A 20,013-nucleotide genomic window follows, 5' to 3' on the forward strand; every position below is an offset into this window, starting at 1 on the left:
TAGTGATCATTCCCGGGGTTCTTGGACGTTAGTGCTGGAAGAGAAATGGTGTAGCCAGCCGCCGGCGAATCCCATGTTGCGGATGCCAACCCGCGACAACTCAAAGAGAATCCAGCTGGCTGTTTGTTGGTTCGGACGCTCTAACAATCTGACGGGAGTCCAAGGCATGATCGTCAGGTGAGGCCCCACATTGACGACGCGATCCCGGCTTGTCTTCAGCTGCATGTCTATGAGTGCAATGTCCCGATTGCCAAGGGGGGAGTTTGCTTACGATCAACGACATGTCCCATTTCGTTTGGCCACGTATCCAGATTTCAGTAATCAACTCTCGCTCAAGAAGTGGGACGTATATCCAGAGGCCATCATGATCCCTGTCGTAAAATGACAAGTCTTGCTCCGAAGTGACGGCATGCATGGACACGAGACGAAGCTTCCAATAAAAGGCGTAGCCGATGATACCCGAATCGTTCAACAGCAACGACGACATTCTATTCGGCGGCGGGGACTCCTCCAGCTGAACCATTCGAGCCGGGCTCGATAGAGGCTTAGCCCAAAGCGTAGGCTTCGGCCTCGTCTTGTCGCCTTCCAAGGTGATGCAGCGTACTTTCAGGCCCCGGAATATGTTAGCTATCCGTGAAACCATGATTGAGGAAAACCTACATCGCTCTGCAGCACAAGTTTGGTAGGACCCTTGAGGTGGAGATTTCGCCACCATAGCTCCTCGCATGGCTCCAGTGCCAGGGGTGTTTCCGAGTGATGGAAGATTATCTGTCTGGCACCAAGATGGTTCTCCGCGATGTAGACAGTCTTCACAGAGCGAGCAGGGTCGGGTTCGAAAATGAGCTCAGCGTGAAGATGGTCTGCCGCGTTGTTCAGGGGTGCTATGTAATCAACGCCCTCAAACGTTGTGAAGTGGGCCCAGATTCGTTGGGACATGCCGATAACAGTTGTGCGTGAGTTGGCTATAGTACAGCCCAGTTGGTATCCGACCTTGCGGGTTCGTAGTTGTATGTCAACACCTCGAGAACAGCAGAGAGTCGCCGTGCAGGCACCTGGTTGATGCATTCAGCATGACAGCCCACTGCTTGCCCTCCCGAATGCAAACAGGCTCCAACGCATTGTATGTAGGCGTCGGGTTCATTCACCATACAGGCTGGGCCATTCTTAAAGGGCGTGGAAAGCCGACCATCGCTCCCGACTGTTTCCAACTGTTAGAATGCTAATGCTTAGGATCACCTCAACTCACCAGCTATAATATCCTCGCCGTTATAGAGCTTGAAGCAACATAGCCCACACTGCTGGCTGACGCAAACGTCAGCCATTGCGAACAAGTACAAGTCGGCATGAAAGGTGGACAGGGTCATCGCGAGATAGTGGGGTACTGCAAGCTTGTAAGTAGGCGGTTGGCGTAATTGTTAGTGCAGTGCAACAAACAACACGCGTCACAGCGTTCCAATCATTTGGCGTAGGTTGCGAGTGTGTCTCTTGATACAACGAGGCTTGGGGTTTCTTAAGTAGTGGGTTGACAGAGGACAAGAAAAAAAGTCTGTGGAGATGAATATGTCACGAAAAGGTAAGGCGAGTCGCTCAATTTATACTTGAGGTCTCACAGCCATAGTGACGCTTTTGAACAAAAGGTTGCCTGCGACACTCTCTACACGCACTCGGCTCAAGAAGGCAGGAATCCAATAGTTCCCTACCCTGGACCACGCCGTAGGGGGGCGCAAACCACCCATTCTGCCTCACAGTTGACCCAACGAGGGGCCATCGACACGAGAGGTTCGTTGGAGTGGTCGCCGATTCGACCGTCAGTGTAAGCGCCTCGACTCCAAGGCCGAATAGACAGAGACAACAGGCGGTCTTTTGTGCACGTCCGTTTCATCCAGCCGGGGTTGAAATTGGATAAACGATCATGTTCGGGCTCTGGCAGCAGCCTCACTGCAGCTGACGAAGCATGTCGTTCACAATATACTGGTATCCAGTGAGGGTACTTTTGGGATTGTCTGTTGGACTGCAATCCCGAGAATGCACAAGGGGGCCTTGACTGACCTATCGAAAGCTGCGCAGAATGGCAGCTGGATGAAAGCCCGGCTTAGCACGCCAAGCAGGTTGGCACTCTCGACCGAACCGCCGAGAAGAAAAGAAGCGGCAGCGGAACGGCGCTTCTGCCTCGCCAGAGAAGGCCCGGAGATCCAAAGGCCCGTCTACAATCATCAAGTTCAATGCCAAATGGGAGCATTGAAATATTCACTCCCCCTTGTGTGATGGGACGAACCCGCTGCGGGTTTCGAGACTTCCGCCAAATCTAGCATGGTTCGGACAAAAGCTTGATTGTACCTGGATTGGATTCGAGCAACGTTAAAGCAACACAAGCCCAGGTCTCATTTTACTAACGTAGGCGGTTTCTCTTTCTTCATGGGGCTATTATCTAAGATATTTAACATGATGCAGTCTGCCAGCTCTGACATACGGCATTGGAAATTTTGAACCGGCTATCTGACATGTGTTTAGGATGATCGAGGATGGTCATCGAGCGTGAAGTGCCCGGGACAGGCTCGCAGATATCCCGACAACACGGCACTTAATCACATAATAAAAGCTTTATTCTGTACATTAAGAAGAATTTCCATTCATGTTTGAGCGCATGGCACCCAGGGTATCTCTAACATCTGCAGTAGATCTTTTCATCAAACAGCCCTCCTGAACTCTCGATGATACCAGTCAATTCATTTCATAAATCGTTTCAAGTTTCTTATTTGGCCCTTCCAACTGGTTGGCGCCCTGCCTTGGATGTAACTACACCTGCCGGCCAGCCGTCTCGTCATGCTCATAACTTGTGTTGTATGGCTTCGGAGGTGTGCTAGGGTTCGTGCCGGGCGCATTGTTTCCACCCAAAGTTCCCTTGCGAAACTTGTGGTAGATGACACTGGAATAGATAAGGAGACCAACAAAAGAAGCACTGGTGGAGAGGCAGTTAGTCTCGCAACGCCTAAAAACCTGAGCTATTGGCGTCGACTTACAAAACAACGATGGCGATGGCGAACGCAACTGGGCTGCTGACGCCAAACATGGTCAAGACGAACAAGATCAGCCAGACTGTTGTCTGGATGACATTTGCGACAAGGAAGAAGCGAGGGCTGAGGGTGCGCCGCGATCGCTTGACGATGCAGACGATGTCGAGGATGAGGCAGCCGGCGACGATGAGCAGAATGACGACGAGGATGGCGATAAGAGCACCCGCTGTTCGCTCGTCGATGTCGATGTCGATGTGATCCAGGTTGTCCCTGTTGGCCGCGGTGTATGCGACGGCGGCGGCGTACAAGATGACTTCGAAGACCATGACCGCGACGCGAATGACCCAGAACGGGATCAGAACGCGCTTGAGGAACGGCGAGCTGTCGCCGACAACATAAGACTGTGTCATTCTAAGGTTTGTGGCCGAGTTGTGGTGTTGGTGGTGGTGGTACTAGAGACGAAGCTTTCCTTTGGTAACTTGGTTGGCTCTCTCACTGTCGAGGACGAGTAAGACCGTAAAGTCGAGAAGATGGCCTTGTTAAGTACAAAATAATCACGGCGCGGATGATCGTACATCTTGAAGGTGTTTCTTTCTGGTCTTGGGAGTTCAGATGCCAGCTCAGCGCCCACAGCCTCTTCACTACGACGTCAAGCCCATCTCAACACAGCCTCTGGAGGTCACACTAACAATGCCCAGCTGCACTGTTGCGCATCCATGTCTGGCACTGCCCCCGAACCGGGTGCAGATCCTTAGCCCTTTCCGCTTCGCTTGGCACCTATCCCCTACAGCCAACGCCACACAACCCCCCCCGGGACTCATGACTATTGCTGCCTGTGACGGAGAGGCAGCGTGAGCCAAGGGTGGCAGTCAGGCTGACAGGGCGCCAGACGGATGCCTTGTGACACAGCTATTCGCCATTTCTAGTCTTGAAAACTGGATATTCTTGTTAACCATTCCTTTTGGTGGCTCGGACAGTCCGTCCATTGACCCACCATGCGCCCGGAGCTAGGTACCGCAGATTTGGATCTCCCAGCACAGAAGTAAGCTTAGTAAACTTACAGTTGTGCGCACCACAGCGGCAGTTAAAAGGTGGAATGCAGTCGCGATAAGAAGCCAATGTGTTTTTGAAGATAATCCTCGTACGCATTCATTTATTATTTCAAAAGGCGAACCTTAGCTTGAGGCTTTTCTCTTCAATGGAGGCGACGGACGGCAAGAGTTTGCAGCAGCGTAGTCGGGCATGTCGGTCTACCCAGGTATTTTGATGAAGAATTCTAGATTACTGGGCGACAAGTAAAAGCCTTGCTCCGAAAAGCTGGGAGAATGTGGTACTTGATAATCACGCTGATCCTATGATGAGATTCGGAAAGGCTAGGTTGTAGGCCAAACCGGACGAAAGTCAATGCTAGAGTAGCCTAGCGTGACCGAGACTGATCAAGAAGCATTCGTTCCACTTGGCTCAAGTCTTGGTGGTCTCCCACCCCCAGCATTCATGACGATCCTTGCCTCTATTTTCACTTGGCCCACGTCGAACGCCAACTCGCACGGTGACTAATGAACGCCTCTGAGGCTACTACGCCATGCTCAAGATGTAACGATCTCCGCGGACATGAAGGTATCAAAGACGTATCTAATACTATGAGAAAAGGGAGTGAAGCTACCATAAGCTAGACTCCATGCAAAGTTGGAGGCACACGATCTAGAATTCAAGTAATTACGGGCACTGACAAGATAGGTGCGCAAACGCGGTTTCGATTCCGCCTCGAGTCTGACTACTGATCAAGGCAATCTCTGACCAAGATCCGTATCCGAGTAGAACGCGTCCCACGAAAACCAGTCAAAAGTGGCATCAAGCGGTCTTTTCCGACCTCGTGAGCCCTCGAGTGATGGAACATCCGCAGCAGAAGTAGTTGCGTCGAGCGGGGCGGCTTCGTTTTGCCCTCTCCCTGTGAATGGGCCAGTAGCGAACGTGTCAGCTGGAAGCCAACTGAGGAAGTTTTCAAACTCGGCGTCATCCCAGAAGACAGGTCCAGCCTCGGACTGGTTCTTGTTGATGGGATCCTCTTTCCCCGCGTGGGTATCCGTAACTCCATTGCCATCCCCGAGACGGGTGAAGGCCGTTGACGTGCTACAAAAAGGGTGCTCTACAGACGACGGGTTGCCAATCCCATCGTTCTTGAAACACGGAGTTTGTTGAGATATTTGGTTTTTTGCAAGCTGAAGAAATACCGCTGCAACGCGCTCTAGACGACTGCAAAGCGTGGCAAGAAGTCGCATCTGAGCTCGCATGCTCTCGAAGTACGACACCGTCGTCGACAGGAGCTTCAGGTCTCGATCGATTGCGATAGACGACTGCCGATGGTGGTTGTGGACCAGGTTCTCGAAAACGACAAAGAAAGAGATAAAAGGGTAGTATAGAAGGTGCCTTTTTGTCGGAAGAGGTATAGTATCAGTACGATGTGAAGATTGTCGGCTCTGGCTGACTTGGGAAGCTAATTGATGCGGCAGTTGGACGTACCAAATAACTCCGTTGTAGACGGATGACCAATTCGAAACCACCGAGGGAAGCAGAAACAAAGCTTCTCTAGCAGCCTCCAATCTCAGATGCCCCGATGACTCATCGCCTTTCAAAAGGATAACGACGATGTGCAGGTACTGGAACCGCAAGCTGTTCAGGCCCAGATACATCTCTTGCCGCTGGGAAGCCTCAAGAAATTGTCTTTCAGTCTCTACAGTCTCGTTCAGGATCTGGGAAACTTTTACGTCAAAACGTGGTTGATTCCGAGCTCTTCAGCCTAGTACGCACCTTCATTGTGGCCTCATACCACTGTTCAAGCTGTGTCCTGATCTCCTGTCTCGAGACAGCAGATGGGCCAGGAGACAGCAAGTCGATGATCAGACCCATAATCTTGGCCAGCTCTACGCCTTTTGTGAAGAAATGAGCCCCGAAATGAGATGGTTTGGATACTGTTTGCGAGTCTGTGAAATGGGCGTCCGTGTGTGGCTGGAACTTGAGCATATGGACGAATTCCGGCAGTGGAACGTCTTGGTAAAGGCTCACTGGGAGAAATGGGGACCGTCCGAATGCGAGCGAGCACGACTTGTCCACTATGAACAAGAGCCAAAAGATGAACAGACTTCGTTGACGAGACTCAGGATCAGGATGCGTCGATGCGTGTAAGCCAAGTGCCTCGGCTTGCCGGCAGGCGTGTCCAACCAACATCCAAGAGAGGTTTGGAGAGGCGTAGTCTTCGCCGTGAAAGGCGAGTAACGTGAGAGCCTGCACGTTGATTTCCCTTGGCTCGAGGAAGATGCTACTGTCGTTCAGTGCGATTCGCACGTTACGCCGAAACTTTTCTGCCTGATTGCCAGGACCGGCCTTCTCGGTAGAAACTTGTGCGAGCATGATGTAGTTTACGTAGACGACCCAGGCTTTGTGGGTGACCTGACCCGGGTTGAAGATGATTTCCTTCAAAAGATTATCTGACGGAGTCCTGAATAATGGCTCACCGGTTGCCGCATGCTCAAGGAAGTCTAGCGGATTGGGCGAAGTGTTAGCAGTGGTGCAGCAACCTTTGAAAGAGTGGCGGATGGCATAAAGACAGACTCACCCCCGATGATACGATAGCCTGCTGCTTTGGAGGGGATGTAAAACTGTGTCATGTCGCCAACATTCTCCGTGTTGGTGGTTGCTGTAGTCAGTGAAGTCGACAGAAACTGCAACTCAGACTGGGCGTTTGGGTGAGAGAGAGGCGAGGAGGATCTTGTGGCCGCCCTAACGCTGTCCGACGCTTCTTTTAGGAACGAGAATGAATTAGAGGGTCCGATGAACAACCCAGGCGCCTGCTCTTCCTTCTCTCCGTAGCGATCACTGGTTTGAGTTCTACTGCAGGCATGCTCGGTGCTTTCAGGTGTTTGCCTCGGGATTGCGACACCTAGAGCCTTCTCTACAGTTTCGGTCAGTTTTTGAAGGGCGACCTCGATGTTTTGCAGCCGCTGTTCGATGGGAGAAGAGGTTGTTGAGCTTGTAGACTTTGGCCTACGTTCGTCAGCTTGGAATTCGACGAATGTACAGAAGTATGGCCAGGTAAGCCTGCCTACCCAATACCAGTCTGGGCTGGGGAAGTTGTGGACTTCGGCTTATCACGAGAGTAGTCGCATTTACCAGGCCATGGTTTGCAAGCACCGCACTTGGGAAGCTCTCTCGAGCAGCTGCCATGACGTTGTGTCAGCTTGTCCAGAACGATCGTTTCATCGGCGCATCTATATTTTGACTATGTTGGAAGAATCGGTTACCGGAACTTCTTCTGTCTGCAATAATCACACTGAATTGTCAACTGAGTGAACTCACTGCGCAGTAATCACCACGCCACGCACTCCACTATTGCAACTTACTGCGAAGCGAGCTAGGGTAGCTGCTGGCGCGATTGCGCTACTGGGGTCCATCCTGGCAAAGAAGACTGGTTTCTTCGTGATGTCGAACTCAACTCGCAAGGGACGTTGCGGTCGATTGCCAGGATGTGCTGTTGCCCTGAAGATCCCCGAGATGCAATGTTGTCTCGATGGATTGATGACGTTTGATGCAGATGGACCGAGGGAGAATGAGCGTAATAAAAGGCCGACACCAACGCCGGAAGTACAGGCTGTGATAGGTCGAGTCCGGAAGAGGAGATGCTGACATTCCGGGCCCCGCCAATCGCAGTTATCGAAGCCGGCAACCGGCACAGTGGTAAGAAGCGTTGATGTTTAGTGCGAAATACCCTCATCAGACAAAGAACGAATGCCTTGAGGATCATAGCCTGGAAGTCAAGGTCCAGGACAACGCTATATAAGATGGGTATCAACATCCCCTCGATGACTTGCTCTAGTGAACGACAAGCTTTATTGTGTATTCAATGTCGGCTTTTTCCTCCTCAACTCACCAACACCATTCCCCTCCAACTAGAACCCTAGACACCCGATCGCACCATGGCAACCACTCAAGTACGTTCCACTACGGCTTCAGTCGCCATCATTGGCGCTGGCCCTTGTGGACTGACCTTTGCTCGGCTTCTCGAGCAAAACAATATCGACTATGTGGTCTTCGAACGGGACGCAAACTCGACTCCGACACCGCTTTATCAGGGCGGTACGCTGGATCTGCACGCCAACTCTGGACAGCAAGCCATCAAGAGAGCTGGGCTATTTGAAGAGTTCAAGAAGCTGGCTCGATGGGATGCTACGCGACTCGTCATCCAGAACCCGGAATGCACCCTCAAGAAATCGTTTGGAGAGGAGCGCGACGCTCCGGAGATTGACCGCTTTCAGCTGCGGCAACTTCTCCTCGATTCCATCCCTTCCCACAGGGTTCGTTGGGGCCACGGCGTGCAAAGCATCGAGAGAGACCCAAATTCCAGCCCCGAGGCTCCACTATGGGTTGTGAACTTCAACAATAGCACTTGTGCATCTGGATTCCAACTTGTAGTCGGTGCTGATGGAGCGTGGAGCAAGGTCCGACCACTGGTAAGTAACGTTCCGCCCTGTGATGGCACGGGATTCAACTGGGCAGTTATTCGGCTTACTGACGCATTGCTCCAGCTAACGTCCGCAAAGCCCGAGTACTCGGGCAAATTGTTCATCGAGGGCCGTATTACGCACGGCAACCCAAGCTATGCAGCCGCCCTGGAGCTTGTAGGGCCCGGAAACATGGGGGCATGGGGTCACGGCCGAGCACTCATGGTTCAACAAGTCGCCGACCGGTCATATCGAGTTTACATGGGCTTGGAGGGCCCCGAGAATTTGACGAGCACGGTGCTCGACATGGCTGATACCGAGGCCACAAGGCATAAGTTGCTATCTTCGCCAGAGTTCTTCAGCAACCATGGTCCTGAGCTGCTCCAGTTCATCGCCGAAGCCGAGGGACCGTTCCGTCCGTGGCCACTGTACCGCATGCCCGTCTCCTCTCTGAACTGGGCCCACGTTTCCGGAGTCGCGCTTCTGGGTGATGCTGCGCATGTCTCAACGCCGTTTGTGGGGGAAGGTGTCAATCTGGCCATGCACGATGCCCTCCGACTGGCCGACAGCATCGAAAAGCATTGCCGCCGTGATTCGGAGGGTAAAATGCATCTTGGTTTTGCCCAGCTTGAGAAAGCTCTTGTGGAGTACGAAACAGACATGTTATTGCGTGCCCAGGACTACATCAGTCGTTGTATTCTCATGGAAACGTTGTTCTTCGCTGATGATGCTGCCCAGCAGCTCATCGACTTGCTCACCGATGCTGTGGAGAAACAGCAGGAGCAGCTGCTTGTTGGAGAAAAATGAGTGAGTGAATAGGTCAGCCAGTTTGATTAATTATCTTGAGACGTCGATGCCTTGAACGACGAAGTCGGAAGAATACATCAAACTCGCAGGAAAGTAAGAAAGACCACCAAAACTTCCTTGTGTCATGGTCTCTGTTTCGCATTCTCGCTACAGTGCTCGATTCATTCCGTTACGAAACCGTGCTTTTTATTAATACCACATGTAATCAAGGCCGACATGCTGGCATTTCAAATCTTCGTATGCTTACTAGCTAGTCCGTAGCGAAATCATCGTGTTCCTTCTCGGATGTGAAAAACAGCTTTTCGTACCATCCTCTGGTAACCAACGACTGAAGCTTGTGTCCATACGGCGCGCATGAGCCGAAGTCTAGAAGAACAAGTAGCCCGTCCTCTCCGATCGTGATGTTGTCTGGGTTGGTATCGTTGTGTGCGAGGCCCAGCGAGTGAATGAATGCCACTGCCGAGTCCAGAGCTTCCAAAAATCTTGCCTTGTCTAGGTGCTGAAAAGCTGGCTGATGGATGTATTGAGAGAGCGTGTAATCGTACTGCTTCAGGACGATGCAGGTGATGCGGCCACGCTTCGTCTGACAGCCGTAGTACTCGACAATGTTCAGGTGCTGGGTCTTGAATATCTTTTCCAGTATCAAAGTCTCATCAAGGACGGCTTTCGGTACGAACGGCGTGCCCTTCATGGTTTCGTAGCAGTTGAGGCCGGGACGCTTGATGTACACTGGGCAGTCAATGTTCTCCGGCGCAATGGTGAGCTCGATGTCTGTCGGGATCTTGGGGTATATTTCCTCGTCAGGGACTCGTTCCAGCTCGTCGCGGTACTCGTCCAGAGTCAGCTCCCTCTTGTTCTTGGAGCTCTGGCCAAACCACAACTCGGCTTCGTCTGTGATGTGGTAGAAAGTGACATATTTGGGCGCATTCGTCTTGCTTCGATGATGGTAGGGTCTTGGAGGGACGTTAACTTTGGTGCCTGGGCGCTTTGATTGTCTGCTCCAGATGAACGGGGTGCCATTGATTTAATAGTACGAAAGCCAAATGACTTGAAGGTTGGAAGATAATACTTAAAAAGAGTGAGGATAGATGTGGTACTGTTAGTGATTGACAAGAATTTGTCCATGTTAAATCACGAAGAGGGGGCGGCGGCGGCGAAGAGGGGGTTTTGTACTTTGATTCAAGACAAGACAGCCTGACCATGGCCTACGCTAATGCAAGAATTCAGTGACAGCAGGGTTGCCTCGTCGTTACACAAGAATCAATACCCTGCATCTGTAATTCCTGGTTCGCCGTCTGCAGGCAGTGAGATGGAACTCCCTTTTTTTTTTTTTTTTTTTTTTTTTTCAAAAAAAAAGTTAAAGGAGGGAAAGCTGGAAGACACCCCCCAAGAAGCCAATATGACAAGGATCGTGATTTAGATGGCCAAGAATCCAGCAGGAATAGCTTCATCAGACAGGTTGGAGGATGAATGGAAATGAATAGATGAGCTTGCTACGCTAACACGCTTTAAAAAAAACTGCCCTGATAGAGGCTGGTTCCACGCCAAGAATCTTCCAGACTTCTGTCTCATCCTACAGCGAATAGTCTACCTCCGCCGACGATGCCCGAAGAGCATCGCGAAGAAAGCCACCACTCTATAAACACTACCGATACCCAACAAAACGCCCATGTTGCGCCATACCCAGTCCAAGTGGAAGCCAGAGCCCCGTGCAGCCGATTCGACGTTGTAAAGATACCCAAAGGGCGAGATGAGCTGGCCAAAGTAGATCTCGGCGAGCCAGGTGCCCGGCGAAGCACGCCAGAGCCACTCCATGTGCCAGTCCTTGACCTGGGCCAGCGGGGGGGCGGCACCGGACAGGATGGCGACGATGAGGCTGATCATGGTCGCGAACAGCGGGGCGTCCTCCCGGCGGACGACCATGCTGATGATGCTCGCCAGGCCGTAGATGCAGTAGAAGTAGAGGAAGTTGACGAGGAACGCGAGGCCCCAGTTGATGATGGGCACCGTCAGGAGGAAGAGCAGCGTCGTGAAGTGCAGGCAGGCGAACAGCATCCGCGGCAACACGGCGAGCACCTTGGCGAGGAAGTACGCCAGGCGGGAGTGCCCGGCCTCGGCCTCCCTCCGCTGCATGAGCAGCTCCTCGGAGAAGGACTTGACACCGGGGGCGCCCGCGACGAGGCCGATGGCGATGGCGACGAGGAGCGCCAGCTCGGGGGCGGATTTGAAATCGACGGCCGTCGAGAGGATGGAGTAGGGCTCGTTGAAGGTGCCGACGAAGAGGATGCCCTTCTTGGAGTGCTCGGCCAGGCCGAGGAGGAAGCCGGCGAGGGCGGCCAGCCCCATCTCGGCCAGGAAGGCGGCCTTGGTGCGCCACTGCTGGAGCATGGCCCGGCGCAGGCAGAGCCACGTCTGTTTCCATAGCGGCGCGCCGCGGTGCTTGATGGCGGCGTACATGCCCGTGTTGCTCATGATGGACGAGGCCGGGCGCTCCTTGTTCGCCGTGGCCAGGCGGTGGCTCGACCAGTTGGCGATGAGGGAGTCGGTGGAGATGTCGCCGATCCGCTTGTAGTCGCGGCCGTTGCCCGTGATGATGTCCGTGACGACGTCGCCGTGGTTGCTGTGCGCCGGGAAGCCGAAGCCCATGCCCTCAAAGTAGTCCTGGGCCTGGCGCTGGGGCCCCTCGTAGATGGTCTGGCCGTTGCCCAGGAGGATGAGGTTGTCGAAGAGGTCGAAGATCTCGGTGCGCGGCTGGTGGATGATGACGATGACGGTGATGCCCAGGCGGGCGACGGCCTTCAGCGTGCTCATCATGGACGACGCCGCGGTGGCGTCGAGGCCGCTGGTCGGCTCGTCAAGGAAGATGGCCATCGGGGCGGCCGCGAGCTCCATGCCGATGCTCACGCGCTTGCGCTGGCCGCCGCTGATGACGGGCCTAGCGACCGAGCCGACCAGCGAGTTGCGCACGTGGGACAGCTCCAGGCAGTCGATGACCGACTCGACGTGGGACTCGATGTCGGCCCTCGACCAGGTCTGGGGCAGCCGGATCTTGGCGCAGTGGACAATGTTCTCGTAGACGGTGAGCTCGGGCAGGACGATGTCGTCCTGGGGCACGTAGCCGATGACCTTTTTGTACCGCTTCAGCTTGTCCGGGCTGCTGTTGACGGCGACGGTGCCCCCCGTGTTCTTCGTCTTGCCCATGAGCACGTTGACGAAGGTCGACTTCCCGGCCCCGGACCCGCCCATGACGGCCGTGAGGGTCCCGCGGTCGATGGAGCCCGTCACGTTCTGGAGAATCTTCTTGGAGCTCTTCTTGGGCTGGAAGCTGAGGTCGGCGTAGCTGAAGGACAGGCCAAAGTTGGTGACGTCCGTCGCCTTGCGCATCGACGAGACGAAGGCCATGAGCTGCGGGTTGAGCTGCTCGCTCGTCGGCCGCGCGTTGACCGAGGACTGGGAGTTTCCGAGGTCGAGGGCGGCCAGGAACCCGCCGCCGTACGAGTCGGTGCGTCTCGGGGTGTAAGTCGCGCTCGTGGGGAGCATCTCCCGGTCGGTGTCGTCCGAGATGGCGCGATAGCCGGTGACCTGGGCCCTGACGCTGCTCATGCCGCGGTGCGCCAGGGGCGGCCTCGCGGGCGCCGCCGCCGCCTTGTTGGCCTGCCGGTCCTGGAAGCGCCGGCGGACCTTGTAGACGATCATGCCCATGACCAACAGGACGTCGACGATGATCAGGATGATAATGGGGATGAGGAAGAGTTCGTAGGAGGAGCCTTCCGGGCACCGGCTGCCGGTCAAGCACGGCGTCGGAGTCGCCGCTCCGGGCTGGCAGTACGAGCCGGCCGGGCATACGCGAGAGACCTTTCCGTTCTCCTCGGTCGGGCAGTATTGACCGGCTTGACAGATTACCGGTTCGAAGGGGCCCATGCCGATGTTTTTGCCCTCAAAAGTGCACGTGAACCCGGCCAGTCTAGCTTGTTGACAGTTACCCAGCGGCGGACAGTATTGGGGCAGCGAGTTGACCGTGTTGTTCTCGCCTGTTGATGTTATTAGCAAAGGTTTTGATTCATCAACACCCCCCACCCTGAGATCATCACAAACAACTTACATAAGAACCCAGGTCTGCATCCATCATCCTGCCAACTCTGCAAAGGCTGGATCTCTATCGGCACGGCGCCCACTCGAAGACACGGAGCGCCACTCAGTGGGTACTGGCCGGCGTTGATCTGCTCCGCGGCCTCGTAGAACGACGTCGAATACCTCGTGTTGTTCGTGCCGGAGCAAGCGCTGTCCTCCACGGAGAGCCCGGCGTCGCCCGGCGAGTCCCGCAAGGCGCCGGACAGCCATCTCATCGGATTTTCGGTGTCTGGCGGGTTCGAATCGTCGTACACGGGCCCGTCGGCATTGCCGACTCCGTTCAGCGTCTTGAACCATCTCCCGTTCCGGACCGTGTACACGCCGACGCTCTGGTCTCCAACGCAGTGCCAGGCCGGTTCTGGAGCGCCGCCCGCCGGTGTGGCCTGGAGCGCGCAGAGACATCCGGCCGTGTCGAGGAAACTGGGCCCTCGAGGGTTTTCCTGCGGGTAGAACGGGTCTTGAGGCAAGTTGTCGGGGTTGAGACCAAAGGTTTGACGGCTCATCTTGAAGGTCTCGGCGAACCTCTCGTCGCTGGTTGGCTTTTTCACTTTGCACTTTCGTTTTCAATTTTACTCACGTCTCTCACACGTCTCTTTCACGTCCACGGGACTCAGGAGGAGGGCAAACAGTACTTAAACAAGTCCACCTTTCAAAGATGCGGGCCCCCTTGGCAGGGCAGACAACTGGACGAAGAGAATGTTTATGTTTCGACCCAAGACTTTTCTGTGACCGCTCGATGTGAGAATTTAGCGTCATCCTTCCAACATCCAAGCCCACACGGCCATGGCCCAGTGGAAACAAATGTACTTGATATTGCCCAGCAGGGAAATGCTGGGGGTGAGACCGCGAGGCGAAGCTCAGCACCAAAAGCTGACGCCCCACGTACGACAGCCGCGCCCTGGGCTGCTAGGCAGATGGGGGAAAATGATTGAGACACTCCGTCATGGTGTCTTGGACGGCTGGAGATCCGTACATTGGCGGCCCGCAGTATCGGGCGAGAGAGGCCGCGCCACGGCGGCAGTCTCATCCGTAGGCCAAATGCCAATGCCACGCTCGCGGCCATTTGTAGTTTGCCAATGTTGGTACATAAGGAGGGCATGCAATCGTCGTTTGTCCTTCTGGCCACCCCCCCTCCCCCTGATTTGCTGCGGATCTTGGGCGGAATAGCAAATCTATCTGCCTTCGGGTTTCTCGGGCCATTTTTGCAGAGCCCCAATCGGTATCGATCTTTGGACCCTAGAGTCTATTCCCCGTCCCCTGCTCGCGAAGGATCAGATACCCGTTCGATTGGTCGTTTTTCGGGTGGAATAGACTTGGCAATGACTCCTACATCTATCGATTGGTCGGATGCTCAGATCTCGAGTTCAAATAATCTCGCTTCAAAAAAGGCAGCACTCTGGCCAAGGATGACGAGCTGAAATACCCCCGTCAGTCTGAAGATGGATCCAAGATACTTGCATTTGCCTATTTAGTTTATCTCCAGACATAACAAGTCGTCCTTTCTGTATCAGCCATCATCGCTGACATCCACACTCCTGTTTATGTGAAGCTGACGATGGTTGCACGATCCCGCTTCTGCGATTGACAACGTGCACTTATCCTCGAATCCTTGTTCACATCTTGTTCTTCTTCAGGGCCCACGAACGACTCCTCCTAAAACACCGGCACGTTCCTCGTCAGGTACTCGTGCCATTTCGGCAAAGTCCTCTTGTAAGGGTTCCCTTCCGTCGTCAGCTGCAGGTCCTCAATCGCACTCCCCCACTTCACCAGCTCGTCTTCCGCGTACGCAGTCTGCATGATGGCGAGACCGAAACCCATCCCGTCGGTCGACCGGACACTGACGGGCAGCGTGATCATGGGATAGCCCGCCTGCGCGGCGATCTGGTACGTTTGGCCGACATCCGGGGGCACCAGGAGCCCCGCCAGTCTTGTGCCGTTGACCGAGGTGAGGGCATCGTCGATGCCGTTCCGCGTTGACTTTTGCGTGAACTCGACTGCTTGGGTATAGGTCTCGTCTTTGATCCCTTTCGACTCGAGCGAGGCGAGAAACCCATCCTGGCCCGAGTAGAATGCGGCGGTGCCGAGGGGCCACGGGTTGCCGCCTTCGGTCCCGTCGTTGTCGTAGTTGAATGCTATGATGTCTTGGAGGGTTTTGATGTCGGTGTTCTCCAGCTCCGAGAGATAGGCGTTGATGTTGTTGTAGAAGTCGACCTTGACAACCGTGTACTCGGACTCGTTCGCGTATCCCCTTGTCGTGCCGTAGTCCCAGTCCCAGCCGTCGGGGCTGACGATCCTTTCATAGTCGGTGATCTCGGTGTTGTTGATAATGGTCGCCCCCGCGGCCGTCATGAGCTTGAGGACTTGTCCCAGAATCTCCTTTTGCTCATCATCCGCGTAAACCCAGAAGCTGTTCCAGGGCAGACCGAAAGTGGCTCCTTTCAAGATTTCCTTTGTCGAGAGGAACTGCGCGAACCCGCCCTCGGGAGTGCGTCCCTCTTGAGGCAAGGTGTAGTTGTCTCGTGGGTCCATCCCATATATGGCATCGAAAGCGTATACCGCATCTCTGACCGTGCGACCAAACGTTCCCACGGAATCTTGATGTTCGCTCTCCGGGATGACGCTATCCGAAGTTAGCAAGCTATTCATGAAAGTGATCTAGATAGTCCAGCATACCCGGCTCGAGAGGTTAGGCCAACAGTAGGCTTGAATCCCACAATGGCGTTGCGCTCTGCGGGGTTGATGACACTGCCATCAGTCTCCGTGCCCAGCGAGAAGGCGATGGCGTTGGCAGCAACACCAACAGCGCTGCCTGTGCTGCTTCCACCCGGGTTAAGGGTGAAGTTGTACGGACTCCTACACTGGCCGCCCCGCGCGGAGAAGCCCTCGGAATAGTTGTTGCTGCGCATGTCGGCCCACTCGCTCAGCGCCGCTTTGCCGAAGAGGACCGCGCCCGCGTCCCGGAGGCGGGCGACCACGTGAGCGTCGCGGGGGACGACGCTGCCCAGGAGGGCGAAGCTCCCGGCAGTGGTCTCCATGTTGTCCTTCGTCGCGATGTTGTCCTTGACCGTGAACGGGATCCCATGGAGAGGACCGCGGACCTTTCCGGCCTTGCGCTCTGCGTCCCTCTTTGCAGCAATTTGAAAGACGTCAGGGTTGATTTGCAGAACAGAGCTATTTTTTCTCATCTCAGCTTCTTCTAGAACGCCAGCCTTCGCTAACAGAGACCGTCTTAACTGGAATTTCGCAACCGGGATCTCGCTTACTGTATGTACTCTTGCGTCTGGTACGTCCGCTCAAGGTAGCAACCAACCAACTGCTGCGAAGTCAGGGTTCCCGCCTCCATGGCAGCCTGCATTTGGTCAATGGTGGCCTCCTCCAACGGAAAGGTCCCACACAATGACATTGGGAAAAGATCCGCAGAATCAACGTTTTCCAGCAGCGGGAACACTGACGGAATCGTTGACGAGGAGTTGCCATGCCACGCGTGGGAACCAGCGTTGGAGCTGACCCCTGAGGCGTGAAGGCTTGCCGCAATAGCAAACCAGGCTGTGGCTCGCTGCATCGTGGATCCAAGTGACGATCTTCCTGTGCGTTTTGGCCCAGTGTCTGTTGGAGACTTCAACTCGGACAGAAAACAAGAAGAATTCACTGCAAACGAAGAGGCGAGCTACACAGCCACAGTCGAATGTCCCCTTCTGCAGCTTTTAAGGCCTCACACCTCACCTGATAAGCTGCCGTGCAACCTGCCCCGCTCCGGGACGCCCATCCGGGGCGGCAGATAGCGGCGGGGCGCAGGTCTTGCTCGTGGTTGGTCGTCATCCACGGGCCGTGATAGGAAATGATAGGTGATAAGGGAGTTACACACGACAATACGTGGACTTTGGAGTCGCGGACTTTGACGAGTCTCCGGGACGACCCTTTTTCAACGCTATGAGGGGTATGTTGATCTCTGCGAACAGCTATCACAACGCGGACGCCAGATCTCGGAAAACAACTATTGACGAGTCATGGCGATGGTACCCATGCGACTACGGCCCAATGCAATCGGCTTCATCAACGAAAACAAATTTAGAAGCAAACGTTGAAACAGTTTGGCAACCCGTCTAGCCCTCGGGTGATAACTATTGTTCGGTATATGCATCACGTCTCTAACTCCATATCAAAACATCATATATAGTGTTGTTTCTAACACCTAGTTACATAATAAAGTTTCAAACCAACCGCCTTGCTGATCAAAGGCCTTAAACACTTCCCCCCGAAGCCCGTTTTAACTCTTGCCCCTTCATCGCGTCGTAAAAAGGCCGGCCAAGTATAAGGGAGGGCCTGCAACTCTCCACCACATAGAGCCTCAACTTCATAAGAGGCCTATAGCCTGCTTCGCCAACTCTCTCTAACCAGTTCAACTCGGTGACGCCGATACATCTTTGGGGTTTGCCGTCGTCGAACACGACTTCGACTCTTCTCTCACCGTCGTCTTGTGGCACCACCATGAGCTTAAGCCTATTGGCTTCGAGTAAGGAGATAACGTTGCCATCTAGCTTTTGGTTAATCTTGGCAATGCAGGACTTAGCTCCTCCTTTTTGGCTTTCGGGACGGGAATATACAGTCATAGCCTCGCTGTTATCCCTTTGGTCGACTTTCAGTATCATGCTCACTGGGTGAGATTGAACCGGATTGCGTGCCTGAGGGTGTTTGGTTCTTAATCCAAGAGTCTCATGAGACCCGGTGTCGTTTGTGGAGACTGTTCTGGAGGCGGAACCCGACAATGTCGATTGACGGAACTTCGAGTCAAACTGATCAGCAACCAAGTATCGTGCCATTTGGATGTTCGGTGCCTCACCTCCATATTGGGAAGATCAAGTATCAATGATGTTTGTGACCCCCACGTTGTCCTTGGAATGTCCCCGGTCTTCACCATGCTTTCACCCAAGTCAAAAAGAGCGCCATAAAGAACAGCTAGAGAGTCTCTCGAGTGTACAGAGCCCATCAGATTCCTGCGATGATCCGCTCTCTCTATCTGTCCCTGAATCTTTTCTATTGTTTTCAGGTAGCTCCTGATATCGCTTCTTAAATGGCTCCTGTGCACGAGTTACATGAGCCATCTCTACGTGACGCTGATGTGTCATTGAAGAACGTTGTACTCACACATTGTTTTCCAATGTCTTGATCTCGGGGGAGGTTGGCGGTCTGACTTTTATCTCCTTCATTTGCAGTTCCAATTGGATCACCAGGATTATCAGCATGAGATTGGTTTTAATCCGTTCCATTTCCGGGAAAAGGGACACCACGGCATCCTTATGAAGCCACCAGTTGATGAAAGCTGGCAATGTTCGTTTTCCTTTCGCAAGGCTGCTGAACTGTCTTGCAGCTAGCTTGAGGCGAATTTTGACCGATTTCGCGTCAATCGTTATGGCGTCAAACACCCGATGAGCTGAGATAAAGTCAAGGACAGCAGAGCCGGTGCAATCTTCGCGATGCTGATCGAGAGACTGACGGGCGGAGCCCACTATGAGTGAGAACGACTGTATCTGATTGGCACATCGTTCAACATCGATCTGGGATACACCGGCATGGTGAGAGAATTGGTACAATGCGTGGGCTGACTTTTTGCCGTAGCGTACGAGCTGGACGAGAGCCGCCGCGCTCGCGACAATCCCAACGATTTCGGCCATCTTCGGCTTCACTGATGAATTGACTAATTTCTGAGTTCCTTGGACTGGAAAGATGATGACAAGGCAAGCTGTTTCTCGGGAGGGGCGGGGGGGTTTACAGGCTATGTATGTGTGTGTGTCAGAGTCTCGCTTGCATAGACAGCGAAGATATTAGAGTGATTCCGCGAGATTCCACACATCCTCTTTTAGGTTGCATCCAAAACAGGCTGCGGGGCAGAACACTCTCCTCCGGTTATATGGTAGTATGCCAGGCTACACACGCACGACATGCTGCTTTGGCGTTCATGCAGGCGCATGATGGGAAAATCGAGCCTCTCAAGATGAAGGGCGAATTAGTGGGCTGACTGACTGACTGCCATGCTGCGACCAAACAGGAGTGAACACCGCTGGCATGATCGACCATGTCCATCACACCCTATGCACTCCATCCATGCTGCAGCCAGCGCCGAGAAAGACTTGCCCCTTTCGAGATCAGGCTGCGCAGCGGGACGCAGTTTTCGGTCAGGTCATTGGTATTTAAATTGCCATCGCTTCATCCACTTCGAGTTGTAGTATGTGAAGGAATCGAGCGGGGCGTTTTTGAAATGCAATGAGGTTTCAAGATAATGGCCGGATGGCTCTCTGCAACGTCCCGAGTGCGGGTCTCCACTTTCTCGGCGCGTCCGGCATTAATTGATCGGGAGATCGGAACGACCGGAGGCCGGGCTACGTTCGTCCGCCAGGCTGGGCCGAAGATTGTGAGAAGCCAGGCGACTTTTGGAGAGCTTCGGTGGATCGATTACTAATAGTACGAGAGACCTGGTGATGTCATGGACCATCAATCCCGTCCCTGACATAAAACAGAATTCATCATCTCCCAACGGGGCTTCGTCTGATATTTCCCAGCAAACAACT

General features: G+C 54.0%; 8 protein-coding genes across 8 annotated transcripts; 1 reads left to right on the forward strand and 7 right to left on the reverse strand.

The window, feature by feature from the left end:
* Nucleotides 1-6: 6 nt before the first annotated feature.
* On the reverse strand, nucleotides 7-1,364 carry CH63R_03349 (uncharacterized protein; the record flags this gene model as incomplete). Its single annotated transcript, XM_018298324.1, has 4 exons — nucleotides 7-219; nucleotides 272-514; nucleotides 661-1,052; nucleotides 1,247-1,364. 4 exons carry the CDS (start codon nucleotides 1,362-1,364, stop codon nucleotides 7-9), a joined length of 966 nt encoding a protein of 321 aa, XP_018163140.1.
* A 1,432-nt stretch (nucleotides 1,365-2,796) lies between these two features.
* CH63R_03350 (uncharacterized protein) lies at nucleotides 2,797-3,424 on the reverse strand (the record flags this gene model as incomplete). The annotated part of the gene is made up of 2 exons (XM_018298325.1): nucleotides 2,797-2,959; nucleotides 3,021-3,424. 2 exons carry the CDS (start codon nucleotides 3,422-3,424, stop codon nucleotides 2,797-2,799), a joined length of 567 nt encoding a protein of 188 aa, XP_018163141.1.
* A 1,371-nt stretch (nucleotides 3,425-4,795) lies between these two features.
* On the reverse strand, nucleotides 4,796-7,462 carry CH63R_03351 (Fungal specific transcription factor domain-containing protein; the record flags this gene model as incomplete). Its single annotated transcript, XM_018298326.1, has 6 exons — nucleotides 4,796-5,441; nucleotides 5,535-5,764; nucleotides 5,823-6,550; nucleotides 6,628-7,055; nucleotides 7,118-7,290; nucleotides 7,412-7,462. 6 exons carry the CDS (start codon nucleotides 7,460-7,462, stop codon nucleotides 4,796-4,798), a joined length of 2,256 nt encoding a protein of 751 aa, XP_018163142.1.
* Nucleotides 7,463-7,984: 522 nt separating this feature from the next.
* Nucleotides 7,985-9,316, forward strand: CH63R_03352 (Monooxygenase FAD-binding protein; the record flags this gene model as incomplete). Its single annotated transcript, XM_018298327.1, has 2 exons — nucleotides 7,985-8,518; nucleotides 8,594-9,316. The coding sequence occupies 2 exons, from the start codon at nucleotides 7,985-7,987 to the stop codon at nucleotides 9,314-9,316; spliced, it is 1,257 nt and encodes a 418-aa protein (XP_018163143.1).
* A 250-nt stretch (nucleotides 9,317-9,566) lies between these two features.
* CH63R_03353 (Serine threonine-protein kinase) lies at nucleotides 9,567-10,336 on the reverse strand (the record flags this gene model as incomplete). Its single annotated transcript, XM_018298328.1, is given in 2 exon segments — nucleotides 9,567-10,269; nucleotides 10,281-10,336. 2 exon segments carry the CDS (start codon nucleotides 10,334-10,336, stop codon nucleotides 9,567-9,569), a joined length of 759 nt encoding a protein of 252 aa, XP_018163144.1.
* Nucleotides 10,337-10,903: 567 nt separating this feature from the next.
* CH63R_03354 (ATP-binding cassette sub-family g member 2) lies at nucleotides 10,904-13,950 on the reverse strand (the record flags this gene model as incomplete). Its single annotated transcript, XM_018298329.1, has 2 exons — nucleotides 10,904-13,347; nucleotides 13,455-13,950. 2 exons carry the CDS (start codon nucleotides 13,948-13,950, stop codon nucleotides 10,904-10,906), a joined length of 2,940 nt encoding a protein of 979 aa, XP_018163145.1.
* Nucleotides 13,951-15,100: 1,150 nt separating this feature from the next.
* Nucleotides 15,101-17,009, reverse strand: CH63R_03355 (Amidase; the record flags this gene model as incomplete). The annotated part of the gene is made up of 3 exons (XM_018298330.1): nucleotides 15,101-16,067; nucleotides 16,121-16,618; nucleotides 16,711-17,009. 3 exons carry the CDS (start codon nucleotides 17,007-17,009, stop codon nucleotides 15,101-15,103), a joined length of 1,764 nt encoding a protein of 587 aa, XP_018163146.1.
* Nucleotides 17,010-18,588: 1,579 nt separating this feature from the next.
* Nucleotides 18,589-19,119, reverse strand: CH63R_03356 (uncharacterized protein; the record flags this gene model as incomplete). The annotated part of the gene is made up of 1 exon (XM_018298331.1): nucleotides 18,589-19,119. The coding sequence occupies one exon, from the start codon at nucleotides 19,117-19,119 to the stop codon at nucleotides 18,589-18,591; it is 531 nt and encodes a 176-aa protein (XP_018163147.1).
* Nucleotides 19,120-20,013: the final 894 nt, after the last annotated feature.

This window comes from Colletotrichum higginsianum, chromosome 2 (assembly GCF_001672515.1).
Source record: "Colletotrichum higginsianum IMI 349063 chromosome 2, whole genome shotgun sequence".
Lineage (NCBI taxonomy): Eukaryota > Fungi > Ascomycota > Sordariomycetes > Glomerellales > Glomerellaceae > Colletotrichum > Colletotrichum higginsianum.